This window comes from Rousettus aegyptiacus, unplaced genomic scaffold, assembly GCF_014176215.1.
Source record: "Rousettus aegyptiacus isolate mRouAeg1 unplaced genomic scaffold, mRouAeg1.p scaffold_m13_p_8, whole genome shotgun sequence".
In the NCBI taxonomy this organism is placed as follows: Eukaryota; Metazoa; Chordata; class Mammalia; order Chiroptera; family Pteropodidae; genus Rousettus; species Rousettus aegyptiacus.
Window position 1 is genome coordinate 86,100,769 of NW_023416311.1, and position 16,167 is coordinate 86,116,935.

Below are 16,167 nucleotides of genomic sequence, written 5' to 3' on the forward strand. Positions count from 1 at the left end.
TCTGGTGGGAGAATTGCCTGATGCCCATTTATCATACTGACCAAATAGGTCAGGGAAGAATTTTTTACAATGTAACTTGGGTAAACTGTTGGGGGTATTTGAACCAATTCTTCTGTTCACTTTGCTTAAAAGGACAAGCTAAAACATGGTTTATATCTCTCTAATCCACTGATTTCTATTCTTCTCAGATTTTATTATTTGGCTAAGCTAAGATGAAATAAAGCACATTTATTTAGAAGAGGGAAAAGTCTATTTAACTCAGAGATTGGTAAACTTTTTCTGTAAAGAACCAGATAGTAAATAGTCTTTGTGGGCTACATATACTCTATCACATATTTGTCTTTTATGTTTATTTTTTATAAACCTTTAAAAATGTGAAAACCATTTTTAACTCAATACAAAAAGCAGTAAAAAATATGATAGTTGGATCTGACTACAGGACACTTAATATTGTTTTAAAACTAGCCTTTCCTCCAAATTTAACTCATTCTGAATAAGAAAATACATGCAAAACATTCCGTAAAAAATATTTTACTCATCACTATTATCCTTTAGTGCATATGCGTTTTTGCCTCTATCAACTAAAACATGCTACTAACTAAACTAATTAATACTATGGATTATTTGTTATTATCAATACATCCTTGAGCCTATCTATATACAAAATTTTAAATTCAGAACTTCAGTGATATATTTATTATTTTTACTATTCCCTTGAATTTGTTCATTAGTTGTCATATAGAGTGATAGAATGTTTCTTGGATTGAGATATTTACCTTTGTTAGGATTAATTTGTGAATGTGTGAGGGGTTTTTGTTTGTTTGTTTTTGGTGGGGGGGGGATGATAATACCATTGCTTTATTTACCTAATAAATTTTAGCTGTTATCTTGCACAGAGAGATTTTCAGCTGACCTTTCTAATGATTTCATGGATTACCGAGAAGTGGAAAATGAAAACTTCATCAGGAGAATATTAGTTTTTTACTCACTTTAAGGTCTCATTGTGGCTACTCATTATGGGACTTGAAGAATTCGTTGTAATCTCATATTTTCCTCTGAGGTGCTGGTTACAGAAAAATATTTATTGACAAATTCATACTATACCTTAATTTCCATTTTTTTGGCTCATTTTTCCAATTTCTCTTTAAAAATGAAACCATTTTTAGATATAAATTTGACAGCTACAAAAATTCACATTCAAAAATCCTTATTATTGACATTTCTTTAGAACTTATTAGGAATGCAGTCTCGGGCCCCACTTCAGACAAACTAAATCCTAATCTGATTTTTAGCAAGGCACCTAAATGATTCTTATGCATACTAAAGCAGGGAGAGTACTGTAGTAAAGAATCCAGCCTGAATCAGTTGACCTTTGACTACATTAAATAAACCAAGGAAATGCTTATTTAAATCTCATTTTTTAACATTCATGCATGTGTGTGTTCATGTATAAGAGAACGAGAAAGTGAAAATCGAGGGAAAATTTTGGAGACGAATAACTTTTTTGCCTTAGTAGATTTGCTTCATAAATATCTAGTGAATATATTTTCTATTTAGATTATTATTTTTGCTGTTCTTTTTTTCACTTTGGGTAAGCATATTAAACAACAGGAAAATAAAGCTATCAAGATATGCCTTCAGAAAATACACTTGAAGTATCTAAAAACTGCAATTGTTTGATGAATCTTTTAAAAGCTGGCTGCTTTTTAACGGCATTTATAATTCAAGGTGTTTGATTAACTTTTCAAGAGTTGTGTGTTGATAGATTTAAAATCAAAAGAAAAGATTTGTGGTGGTCTAGTGGATTTTAAAAGATAGACAGAAGCAAGGAAACCGTGGTCTTACCCTTCCTAGCTTTGATATTTTGATGTGATTTTTGTTCCTGTCACATGACAGGTCCCCTTTAATCTTCCATTTATTCTATGAGCTAACACGGGGCTAGTAATGATTGTTTCCTATCTACCTAGTAGATATGCTGAGAGTCACTGAGATAGTCCATGAAGTATTTTAACTTGCCAAAGAGAAGTAGTATAAATATATCATAGATATCAGTTTATAAATAGTATTGTGTAAAGTTGATTTTATGCAGACATTAGGCAGTTGAAGAAGTCACAATGGAATTTCAGTACATAGATATCTGAAGGAAGAGGAAGGCGCAAGGGTCTAAGGAGTGGAAAATATAAACCTTAATGGAAAGATCTACATATCCAACAATTGAAACAGTCATGTCATAAACATCTTTATAATTAACTAGATGAAAAATAAGAAGAATGTAACTTCTGGTGGATATCGCCAAAACTCCTCTAAATATGTGGCTTTTTTAATAAAACTTACTGGAGCAACATTGGTTAATGAAATAATATAGGTTGCAAGTGTACAATTCTAGAATACATCATCTGTATATTGCATTTTGTGTTCACCACCCAAAGTCAAATCTCCTTCTGTCACTGTATATTTGACCCCCCTTTACTCTTTTCTACCTTCCCACCTTTCCCTCTGGTAACCATTGTACTATTGTCTGTGTCTGTGCATTTTTGTTTGTTTATCTGTCTTGTTCATTTATATTCCACATGTAAGTGAAATCATATGGTTCTTGGCTTTTTCCATGTGACTGATTTCGCTTAGCACGATACTCTCGAGATTTATCCATGTTGTCTCTAATGGAAGTATTTCATCTCTTCTTATGGCTGAGCAGTACTCCACTGTTTATATGTACCACATCTTCTTTATCATCTATCCAAAGAACGAGATATGACTATTTATAATGTTGTGTTCAAATGTCAGAACTTTGTTTTATGAAGAATATTTCCATTCCAGTATGTCATTCTGCTTTTCATTTATCGATTGATTCATTCATTCCTTATTTCTTGAACCAAGTGATATTATGTTACTAAACCTATGGTAAGTGCTAGATGATTCAAATGTGATTATTGTACTTTTCATCGAAGTCCTTATAGTTTAGTATAGAGAAATATCATATAAACAAATAAGTCCAATAATGTGCCATAGGGGCTAAGATGCAAGATGATCAAGGTAGAATGGAGGCACAAAGATAAATTTTCCCTGGAGTATTTTAGTAAGGGTGTCCATGGGTCTGAACCCGTCTTACCTGAGACAAGTCTAAGGAATTGGTATGGTGAGTTTATGAACAAATTGTTTTCAGGGAGAGGGGGTGGAGGGTATGGGAGATGACAGTAATATTTCACAAATTTAGAGAGTTACTTGGTATATGAAGCATTACCTTTTCCTTGATTCTAGCAGGTAGAACCAAAATTACAAGGAAAATACAGAGAATACAAGGAACATAGAGCTAAAAGGAAGGGAACTCGTATTTTAAGAGTTCCCATACTGTGCTAGGCTTGTACTGGGCACATTATAGTCACTATTTTAGTTTGTCTTCATTACAGCTTTGCCGATGCATAACCTGTCTGATGTATCACTACTAGGTCTGTACTCAAAGCCCCAGGTGATCACACTTATTCTATGTTTTAAGACAAATGAATTGACCAAAAACACATGAAGAGATAAGGTTTGTTTGGCAAGGCAATAACTTTAGATGATCCAAATAATCATAAGTAATAGGATGGGAGTCGTAGAGGACACTACTGGCAGTGCAAGTTCAACTATATCTGTGGGAATTGAAATAACCACTTACTTCTTTAGAATAAAAGCAAAATTGGCATCAGCTATTAAATCATCATAATCTATAATCTATATATACATAATTATTTATAATATCTGTATGTTACATCCAATCTCTGCTTCAAAAACTTACAAAAAAATGTAAAATATTTTAAAACATATCAAAAACTACAAAACTAACATCTAATGTTTTATCCTCCTCTAAATTTCTTTAAATCCTTATTCAAATCCATTTAACGCCTAAAGTGCTTCTACCAGCCAAACTTGATATGCAAATTGATCTAAGCCAGATGTTACCATCTCCTATGCCATAAGAGATAGTATTTTACTAGTTCACTGGTATAAATAAGGAAAAATTACCAATATAAGTATAAAAATAAATTTTAAAAAAGTGATATTTCTTTTGAACATTATTATGCGACACTGGATTAGAAACCTAAATAATTTCTAGGAAATTAGTATTTCAAGACTCAACAGAGAAGTACTTTTATTTCATGATATCAGGTGCAGAAGAAGGGTCCAACTTTTGCCTAGTTACTATCCATAGCTATATACAAATTTTCCCATAAAATCTAGAAACTTTGATTAAACATATCACCTTACAAGTTTTTACCATAAGTTCATGGTTAACTCTGTATTCTTGCAATGTCAAGCATTGGTTTAGAGGTCAGGGAAATATTTTTGTGTTGCAAATTTCTTGAGGCTATTTGCCCTACTTTATTAAATGACTATTCAAATAGGTCACTGTAATGGCAGATGGACTGAAATGTTTATAATCAGGATTAACTAATGTCAGCAAAAATAGCATGCGGTGGTTGATATATCTCATACCCTAAGGATTATTAAAAGTATGTAGTGCGATATGCCAAATTTAATCTCTTGGAGCATACTTCTTATGATGTTGAAACTGGAAACAGAAATTTCTAATGTACCTATGATGGGACACATTACTGTCATTTTCCTCTTGGGTAAATGAAATAACTTATCCTATAAAGAAAATAACTTATTTTGTAAAGAAAAACAGAAGAATAATACAAAATTAAAATTAATATGCCAAGTCCTCATTACTTTTGCACATCACTATAATTTAGAAGTTTCCAGATGAAAGGATCTATTTCCAAGGAAATTCACACAAAGAATCTTTTATTCCTTTGCACAAAGCATCTTAAAGTAGTGATTAATTACATCACTAAGAAATTTCTAGTTGAGTTCAGAGAGTACACAAACAAGAAGAAAGCAGAAATATTGAAATAACCAACAGCCAACAGGACCTAGAAAATATGCCAGAAAACCCTTTTAAAAGCTTAGATCCATAGGCTGTACTCACTTCTTTGGGAGTTCAACTTCATTTCATTTTGTATTCTATTTTCCTCATGAAGTCAATGTGAGCACCCAAAAGCAAGTTAATTTTCTACCTGGTGAGTAAGGACACATCTACATTAAACAGTATACCTAACTTTCTAGATACTTTCTTCATTACAGACATTGCACAAAATTCTCAAAGATATGTTCGTTGTCTTTCTTAAAGAAAGTATATAAAGTATTTGGTAGTTTTATTACAAATGAGAGATACTTAGCAGAAGAACCAATAATATATGACAAAACTTAAGGGTAGAATGTAATGTGATCCCTGGGTTCGTCCACTATTAAAAATGATGTACTCATAAGCATTTTAAAATAATTTTCTCTGGGCTCAGGTATGCACTGTGAGGGATACAATAATGTTATTCTATGCTTGCTGTCTTTAAAATGTCTTAAACCAGCTAGGGTGACAAAGTCAATATTTAGGAAACAATTAGGAAATCTAGGACAAGAAAATAAAAATAGTGATAAACTAATATATACATAACCTCTAAAGAACCTAAAGGGTAATATGAGATACAGATGACTAAATTTGTTTTTTCTTTTCATCCTTTACACACACACACACACACACACACACACACACACACACACACAAAAGTAACTACGCAAACACTCACTCTAATATCTAACACAGGACTCTCCTTACTCAATAAGTGGATCTTCAAAATAACTTAATATCAAGAGAAAATTCACAGGAAACACCTGCTCCATTCATATTGAATCTGGAAATTCAGTTCATGAAATTTAAGACTCTTTTATAATCAGAAGGTATATTTTTTTCATTTCTAAGTTTTTGACATTTCTTAATTCTATTATTCATGGAAACAAAAACTATGGAGGCTTTAACAAAAAAAAAAAAGGAACTATTTAAATTGTTTTTCACACTGACCATTGACAATTTTTACTCTTATAAATATATACCTTCATTTGAAGAAATTATTGAAGTTAATCTAAGAGATAATGGTTTAAGAGTTTTGTATAAGCAATGAACACAGACATTTTAACTTCTGAAAGGACTTTGTTAGTGTAAATCTATATTTCTTCCTTCGTTATTCCATAGGTGATTGAAACTCATTTTATAATGTGTTGCTACTTGGTTCAGTATTTTAATTCAGCAAACATCAGTCACCAACTAGATGCAATAAAGCCACTTAAGATATAAAGATCAATGAGATTTTAGACATAAAAAATTACTAAAGTCTGAAGTTATAAATTAAATGTTAATAAAACTTCAGAGATTTAATTGAATTTTACATTATACAGATAGATAAAGTAAGGTGCAGAGAATATAAATATTTGTCCAAATTCTCACAGTCAAGAGTATGATCAGTTTGAGACTATAGGACAGGACTCCAATCCATCAAGTCAATACTCTTTACATTACACCAAAATAGCCCAAGAAATTGGATGTATATAGCTGAATCAGTGGTTAACCATGATTGCTGCAGATAATCATCAAAATAGCCTTCTACTTTATTAGTTGGCAAGAAATTAGCCAAATTGAGGTATCAGTTTTGATTCCAAAAATCACAAAAAGTAAAGAAATACATTACATACAATTTAATAATTTAAATAAAATTTAATCAAAAAGTAAGATTTATTGAGCAATAAAATCTCTGAAGTTTTATATAAGAAATACACGTATATACGCAATATAAGAAAACCTTAGTGTAAGATCTCCTAACCCATATACTAATTTTTTATATAAGTCTAAAATATTATTTAAAAAGCGCCCTCTAGGAAAATTTCTTTTCTTACCAATAGCGATATTTAATTGATCAGTTAGTAATGGGGACCTATACCATGTAACATATGCAGATCTGCTCCATTTAGCTACATATATTGTATATCCATTATATGAGGACTCCAGGTAGAGAAGCCAGAAAACGATTTAGAGAATGATTTAGATAAAATATGAATAAACTTATATTTATGCTAAAATAAATCTATTTTACCATATCTCTAAAATAACTACAAGTACCGATAGCTATTTTTTTCTAATTTTTAAATTTATTTTTTAAAATACAAAAGTAACAGAAATATATAGTTGTGGTAAAGTGTCCAAATAATTTTTAAGCATATAGAAAAGGAAATTAAAGTCCTTTTTTTAATTCAGATGATCCTCAGCACATGTCTTTATCTCCTCCCTTTGCAAAGATCAAATTAAAAGCAGCAAAGGAATAAAATGTAAACCCAGACCACGGAGATCTGATGCATGAGTGTGTATTTGGAAACAGTCAGATGAGAGACTGTGACACATTTCTAGAAGACAGAAAATAGATAGAAGAGTGGAGTGTCAGATAATATTGGTTTCCTGGCCAGCAACCATTGCCCTTTCTTCCTTGTTAGTAGAATTTGGATTTTGTGTGGCCAGCAACAAATACAATCCCAGTGATTAAAGTAATATTTGCCTAATTCAATCACTAATAAAAGTTATCTTACTCCAGTTTACCAAATATTACTTTTTAAATCCTCCCTCATAGCTAAAGTTGGCCACATAATACAGCTCTGATCAGTGAGAAGTTAAAGAAAGTAAGTTACGGACCTTCATTATAAGTTTTGCCTTTATATAATAAAAAGAAGTAACAGTGCCATGTCATCACTGCAAAACCAACACTGACCCTGCCTGCCCCCAGACTTTTACTTTGTAATATAATTAACTTATTATATTGGATAAGCCAGTGTTATTTAAGTATTCTGTAACATACAGTTAAAACAAATTTTTAGAAGTGAAAGATGGTGATGGTTTCATGGGCTCATGTATTTGTCCAAACTCATCAACTTGTATACATTAAATACATGCAGTTTTTTATATACCAGTTATACCTCAATAAAGCTGAGGTAAAATTTTATTTTTAAAAGCTAGAGGGACATAAATTGTATTTCAGGTTTCATCGAGGAGAATAGCAGTGGTGTTATGGACTAAATGAGATGCCTTAAATTTGTTATTTTGAATCCCCAACCCCCAATGTGATGGTGTTTGGAAATGGTGCCTTTGGGAAGTAATTAGAGTTCTACAAGGTCATGAGGATTGGCCCTTTATGAGGGATTAGTGATCATATGAAGAAAGGAAGAGACGGGAGCTCTTTGTCACTCTCTCCCATGTGGGAGTGCAGTGAGAAGACGGCCCTCTGTAAGCCAGGAAGAAAGCTTTCACCAGAACCCCATGTCACCCTGATTTTGGACCTCCAGTCTCCAGAACTGTGAAAAAATAAATTTCTCTTATTTAGGCCAAAAATTTGAATATTCAGAAGACTGTGACCAAGGAGAGAGTAGATATCCTGGCAGACCCTAGAGAAGCTGCTAGCTAGGAGACAGCATGACGATGGAGAACCAGATGAGAAGTGAGGGGAAAAATGGCAACTTACCATGGATCTGTATATAGTACAATGGACTCCTGTCCCTCCCTCCGCACTGCAGAACAGCCTGTAGCCAGGCATTCATTCCACTGGGCAGGAAAATTCAGTGGTTCTTCCACAAACCAACTAAACGAGGCAGAGTGCTAGAATGATTCAGGGAGATGGTGGCTGTGGTACCTGTGAACTAAATAAAGACCTCCTCATTCTGGTATTTAGGCAACTATGAGGACACACTTCCCACCCATTCACCCTAAAAAGAAACTCCAGATCAATACATTCCTCCACATTCATCAGGGTTTCTGTCCTTAAATGTGAATTGATGTCAACATGAAGAAATCATACAACATACAAAGAAAAGATCCAGACACAGAGACAAAAATAATGATTCCAGAGTAAAGAGAAAGAATTCAGAAAACAAAAGAAATTAAAATATAAAATACAATAGAGATAAAATATAAAAACTAGAGCCCTTTTGTTTTCATTTAGTTTTATTGCAATAAATTTTACATATATAATTCACCCACGTATAGTGTACAATTCAGTTTTTTAGTAAATTTGTCAAATTATGAAATCATCACTATATATCAGGTTTAGAACATTATCATCACCCCAGTAAAATTCCTTGTGCGCATTTACTGTTACTCTCCTTTCCCACCCACTGTCCCAAGCAATTACTAATCTGTTATCAGTCTCCATATATTTGTCTTTCCTAAATTTTTATATAAATGGAATCATATAATATGTAAACTCTCATATCTTGCTTCCTTCACTTATATCTGTGAAACAAACAGATATAGCCACGTTGCATACATCCATCATTCAAAACCAGAACTCGACACTTAACAAGAGACAGAGGATATTACATTCACAACAAAAGAGAAGGATATAATGAGAAAAGACAACAAGCATAGGAAAATGGAAAGCATTTGGAAGTTTAAAATATAAGTGCCAAAATAAAAATATATTTAAAAGAATGGAGAGTAAAGTTGAGGAAATCTATAATAATAATCACTATGAGTAAGTTTATTTATATTCCTTCATATCTTTTTTTTTCTATTCTGTGTACTTAGCTATTAATTTTAAAATAACATTTTTGAAAGTTATACATGTCGACAAAATAATTTATATAAAAGAAAGTTAAAAAAAGAAACAATGTACAGAACTGTATTAAGGAATATTTTTCATTCAGAGAACAACGTTTTGTTGCAGTACCTTATTTCTTTTCCATCTTATTTACATGTCATCACTTTGTGATCATTTTTATGATATTATAATTACAGTCTTTTGTCCTACTGTTCTGACTTAAACTTTCATGACATTTCTACTGTTATCACATAGACTTTAAAAGGCTTTAATAACTTCAACATAATTGCCTATGAATCTTGACTTGTTAAACATTTAAGACATTCCCATAATTTAATATGTATGTATAAATTTATAATGTATATCACCATAAACAACATAACTCTAGTTACAGACTATTTCCTTTGGTCAGATTTCCAGGTGAAATTCTTAGGTTGAAGAGTATAGATACTTTTTAAGACTTTTCTTTCACATTATTGGGTTATTTTCCATGAGGTTTATAACCATTCTTTAGACACTTGTAACATGCAGATTTTTAAAGAACACTTAGCAGTAAAACATTTTTCATCAGCTTGTTTATCACAATGTGGCAATCATAAATTTTACAATGTGGCATTAGTACTGTAGTGACACAGGAATTTAATTTGGGAATAGTGTTGAAAATACTTTCTTTTATTACATCATTTAGATTAGAGTAGCCAGCAAATTCCATGATATGATAATATCCTTTATGATTAAGTATTGAACAAAATAAATTCTTCTTCCCTCACACACCAAATACACACACACATACACACACACACAGGAACATACACACAAACAAGAACGCTCCACAATATTATTTATTACATTTGCAACGTGTTTACGAGCATGCACAGCAACATAATTAGGTGGCATTCCCTAAAATCCTCTGTCTTCCCAGATCAGTTCAGTTGTGCTTCTTTACTAGTTTCATAGTGCCCACATTCTGTATTATTGTTCTTACAAGATTGCATTTAAATTAATTCTTAATTAAGACAAACTCTTTTTACCACCAGCATATAAGTAATAAAGTAAATACTATGTTTGATTCATATTTCCAACTCTAACGTCAAATACATAGCACCTGCTACATAATTTATTCCTGATGTTTATCAACATGAACTTAACTCCTTTAAATAAGTTCAGAGGAGTGTGAATTTAGTTTCATTTCAATAATTATTTTTCTGTATTTCCTCCTGTTGGGAGACTGTGCATTTCAGAAATATTTCTGCCATTCCTTTATTTAAATTGTTTATTCTGAAGCTAAACTTTTAAATTGTTTCTAATTTAAAAAAAAAAATCAAGGAGTTTAATTAATAAATGTTGGATAATGAAAGAAAAGTTATTGCTTTTATCGTTTATTTCGAGAGTAAATAAGAAAATCCAATTTTGCAAATGTTTGCTTACCATATATGAGAATGTAAATTTCAACGAAGGATTCTCCTTTGAAATTATTTAGATAGAAAGTCTCTGTGTGCAATTGGAATAAAAAAATTATATTGATCTTATTGGGACTATACGAACAGCATAAGGCATGCCCGTAATGCATTCAGCTGATCCGGTTTGGCTTGATCATAAAACTTTCTAAGCCAATGTTTGGGTTCACTTTGGTTTCTGTCTATATGGTACCATCTGCTTTCTGCCTTCCAGAATTCACAAATACTTCTGTCTGAGCATAGTCCCTTTCTGTCTTCAAATCCATTGTGGATTTATTCTTCCCTTTTCTGAATCTTTTATATTATTCCATGGGCTTGGAATGGGAGCCGGAGAATAGATAACTCTATTTAAGCCCTCCCTTTCAAGAAAAAGCCTCAATTTTTTTAAAAAGGAATATTTCAAGATTGAGTATTGGCAATTGGATACTTTTAATTATCAGAAGGAATTTCCTGATAAAAAAGAAAATGCTGCTAACCATTGGTTTCTCATACCATGAGACTATTTTTTTTAATTGTTGGAGGCCTTAATGGCCTTTAAAAGAAAATTACCAAAGAAATCTTTCCTTCTCATTTTAGAGATTTGCCTGCTGACCAAGGGACGCCGCACTGCCAGTGTTCGAGCTGATACATATTGTCGTCTTTATTCACTTTCTGTGGACAATTTCAATGAGGTCCTGGAGGAATACCCGATGATGAGACGAGCCTTTGAGACTGTTGCCATCGACCGGCTAGATCGGATAGGTACTCTCTTTAGTTTTCTATCTTTATGCATAATTTAGTTTTAGTCTAGTGGGCTGACACGTATTTGCAATCATCAGTCCCAAATGCTAGTTCATAGATTGCTTGTTAATTAGCATAGATATAGCAATTAACTGTAGCCCTATTTCTAGAAAAATCTGAGGCTCTAACTTTCTCTTCTAAGTGTTCTAGATTTATTTATTCATCTCTGTTTTTACTAGCTACGCAATCTGATTTCCCCAGTGATGCCAATACAATTTGAATCTTCAGGTAAAAAGCAATGATAGAAATTCTAGATATCATTACTATAGAACTAAAAATAATAATGTATGAGTCTACATTACAAATCAAATTTTATCACATGGATTTTTTTTAAGGATCAACATTACGTTTTATCCTTATATTAAGAATTGAAAACTTGTGTTACATAACCGTCTCAGTAAAAACTTCTTGAAATGTTTGTAATGCAGACTCAAGCAGAAAAAGCCTTGCTAGAAATGCCCTACATAGATGCTTTACTTGCAAACATCAGTTTAATTTAGTCTTCTCTATTCTCAAACAAAATATGTAAATTAGGCCTCATTAGTTACACTAGTTAAAAGATTTGAATAATTGCCATAGTAAAGTTAGATTAGATTGGCTTGCAGTTAACTTCCCAAGATGTGCTGGAACATTCTGATGTCAGAAGGTGATGTGCATCCATTTTCCACATCCAGATTCTCCTCCCCGACCCTTCTCTGCTCGCCTCCTTTCCCTGCTTGACTCTACTAACCTTCACATCTCAGTTTAGACATCACTTTCCTGTAGAAACCTTCTGTGACCTCCCACCCCCTCATAGGCTGAGTACTCTGGCTGTGTTCTCCAGTACCGGGGGAGGGTCCTCCATCACAACACAGCTTTTATTATTATAACTGCACTAGAGATGCTAAGCTTTGTAAATGTAGAGACCGTGTCTAATTCACTGTTAACATTCACAGTACCTAGAGCACAGTGAGTATTACTGAAGAGAGGTAGAAAGGGACTAAGGAATCAATGGACTCAAAGGAGATGGGGTTGGGAGCACTTGAAAGTAAACAAAGAGGTATTTCAACTGCTTCATTCTTAATTAAAGGTAAGGACTTTGTGATTGTTATGTTAGCGTTTCTTCTGCACTTCACATATTTCTTTCCCTGTGTATTTGGAGGACCACGGACTACATAAAGATCTGAAATTCGGTTAGAAAAAGTAAAGATAGTATTTGGATATTGACATTAGACATAACACATACATTGGAAATGCACATTGACAACTTGGAGATTTAACAGAACATAATGTCCTGAGAGACACTGCTCATAAAAGGAGTGCTCCTGAAGGCATCTTCACTTAATTTGATAATAAGTTCTCTCTTTATGGTGTGTGAGTGAGTGTTTGTGGTAGAGCTAGAGACTAAATTCCAGCATATGAGTAGTTTCCTAAACCAGTTCAACATCTTTAGAGAAAGCATTAGAATCAGGATATTTCAAAGAAGATACTTGTTTATCTGATACAGTTTCACTTCTGATTGAATTTATTGCAGTTAATTTTTTATAAGAAAGTTTGATGGAATGGTTTATAATCAATAGTATGGGAAATGAAATTACTAGTAAGCACCAAACATTGCATTTTTAATCCTTATAAAATTCTAACAGTGCATTAAAAGTTATAGTATTTTTCCACAAGGTCATAGATACTTAGATTATGAAGTGCTATGATCACATGATCATAAAGAAATATTATCCTTCTCAGTTTTGTGGCCATTGCTTAAAAATATATACTATAATTAGTTAAGAGAATATGCTAAATAAGCATTTATATTTATTACTTACCTAGAAGTGTTTGTTCATGGGAAATTAGGACAATTTTTCCTGGAGAGAGGTAGCCATTTATTCTGACAGTCATTTTAAATGATTGCACTTTGAAACTAATAGTATATTGTATGTCAATTATATATCGATTTTTAAAAAAAATAAAAAATAAAATTAAAATATTAAAAATAATTGCTTTCCCCAATCACAAGTAAATTATAACATATATTTTCATTCAAAAATATATCTTGTCACTTTAAATGTCATACTTTATTTAGTGTTGTGGCAAATTGATTCACCTGAGTATTGTATCAATAATGTCATTGAAAGTCACTGGTTTTCCACTCTTTCACCAATTTACTATTTATTCTAATAGTTATTCTGCCAGAAATGTCTACTAATTGCAAACCACTTCAAAGACGATGGCAGGAAGGAGAGGTAACGGTTGTTGAGGTTCCAGAGTGAGCTGAGAGCCTGCTATGCACTAGGTCCCTTGATCCTCACGACTTTTCAGAAGAGGAAAGGTTATAACATAATTCTCTATCTGGCTGCATATAAGAATCCCCTGGGGAAACGTGCTGTTAAAATAATATGTCTGCTTATTAGAAGCGGAAATTAGCATGTTTTAGGGCTCCAAAGATGGGAAAAATATGCAGGCAGGGTAGAGAATCGCTGGCATAGGGCACTGGTCAAAAGCAAAGGCCTTTGCTTCTGAAACTTGCACATGAAAATAGTCTGGGAAGTCTTAATAAAATGCAGCATCTAGTTCAGCAAGTGGACGAGGCCAAGAGACTGCATTTCTAGCAAGCATTCACATGATCCAGATGTAGCTGGTTTATTGTCTATAATGTATGACCAGATTTACTGTTTTCCCTTTCCAGCCCCATTACTTATGAACCCTATTTTCTTGGGGATTGTTCTCAGCCTTGCTATGTCCCAGTCTCCTTACTGGTAAATAAAATCTGCAGCTTTTTGTAGAGCGCCTGTCACATAGTAAGTGTTTCATTATCCTTTCTTGAAAAAGCAGCTTTCAACTTAAATCTTGATTCCAGGCCCATCCTGATCCAAATGCCCTTTCTTCTCCCAGTCTTCAAGGGAGCCCTCATGTCAAATATCTCCATTTCTTCTGTAAGATGGCTTTTGCCGTGTTACAGACATTTCAACTGGACTTGCATAGAAGGTAAGGTTTGCCAGAATGATGCAGGAAGCTTGAAGGGCAGGAGCCACGTTTCTGTTTGGTGTCTGAAGGTGAGTACTTGGCTTTTCATCCTCTTTTCTGAAACTCAGACAAACTTCTATTTTCAGGAGCCACTCTCAGTTGGAGTTGCCATCCGTCATTGGTAGGCTTTCTAAGTGCTTATTTTTCTTTCACTGACAGGAAAGAAAAATTCAATTCTTCTGCAAAAGTTCCAGAAGGATCTTAACACTGGTGTTTTCAACAACCAGGAGAACGAGATCCTGAAGCAGATTGTGAAACACGACAGGGAGATGGTGCAAGCAATCGCTCCAATCAATTATCCACAGATGACAGCCCTGAATTCCACATCTTCAGCTACTACACCAACCTCCCGCATGAGGACACAATCACCGCCGGTGTACACAGCAACCAGTCTGTCTCATAGCAACCTGCATTCCCCCAGTCCCAGCACACAGACGCCCCAACCGTCAGCCATCCTCTCCCCCTGCTCTTATACCACTGCGGTCTGCAGCCCTCCTGTACAGAGCCCACTGGCCACTCGAACTTTCCACTATGCCTCTCCCACTACTTCCCAGTTGTCACTCATGCAGCAGCAGCAGCAGCAGCAGCAGCAGCAGCAGCAGCAGCAGCAATTACAGCAGTCACAGCCGCCGCAGACCCAGCAGCAGCCCCAACAGCCACAGACACCCAGCAGCTCCACGCCGAAAAACGAAGTGCACAAGAGCACACAGGCTCTGCATAACACCAGCCTGACCCGAGAGGTCAGGCCCCTCTCAGCCTCGCAGCCCTCGCTGCCTCATGAGGTTTCCACCTTGATTTCCAGACCTCATCCCACTGTGGGCGAGTCCCTGGCCTCCATCCCTCAACCCGTGACAGCTGTTCACGGCACAGGCCTTCAGGCAGGGGGCAGGGGCACTGTCCCCCAGAGAGTCACCCTGTTCCGACAGATGTCATCGGGAGCCATCCCCCCCAACCGTGGAGTCCCTCCTGCACCTCCTCCACCAGCAGCTGCTCTTCAGAGAGAGTCTTCCTCAGTCTTAAATACAGACCCAGATGCAGAGAAGCCACGATTTGCTTCAAATTTATGATTCCTGCTGATTGTCAAAGCAGAAAGACTCAAATGAACTGAGAATATTCTCAGATCTTATTTTATTCTATCTCCCAGTACACCCCTATAGCCTACTATGAAGAGATATTTTAGACAGCTCTGGTCTACATCCAAAATGTAAAAAAGAAATAAATATATATATATATACATATATATACATATACTATTAAATATATATCTAAAGTTCAAAAGACTTGTTTAGCATTCAGTGTTATATGTCTTCCTTTAAATCATTAAAAGATTTAAAATGTTGTTGTAAGATTATTTATTTTTAACCTGCTTTTACTTAATTCTTTTGATATATGTATTTCTCTATTTTATGAAGAGTTCTTGGATTCATTGGAAACAAAACTCATTTTAAAAAGGCAACTCAAGCGAGCTACTGAATAGCACC

General features: G+C 34.1%; 1 protein-coding gene across 1 annotated transcript in view; it reads left to right on the forward strand.

Annotated features, from left to right (window-relative positions):
* The window catches only part of HCN1 (hyperpolarization activated cyclic nucleotide gated potassium channel 1), a 315,929-nt gene extending 300,008 nt beyond the window's left edge, over positions 1-15,921 (forward strand). The window contains exons 7-8 of the mRNA XM_036225740.1: positions 11,483-11,647; positions 14,846-15,921. Of these exons, the coding sequence (XP_036081633.1) occupies positions 11,483-11,647; positions 14,846-15,753 (1,073 nt within the window). The 3' untranslated portion in view covers positions 15,754-15,921. The remainder of the gene's footprint in view (positions 1-11,482; positions 11,648-14,845) is intronic.
* Positions 15,922-16,167: the final 246 nt, after the last annotated feature.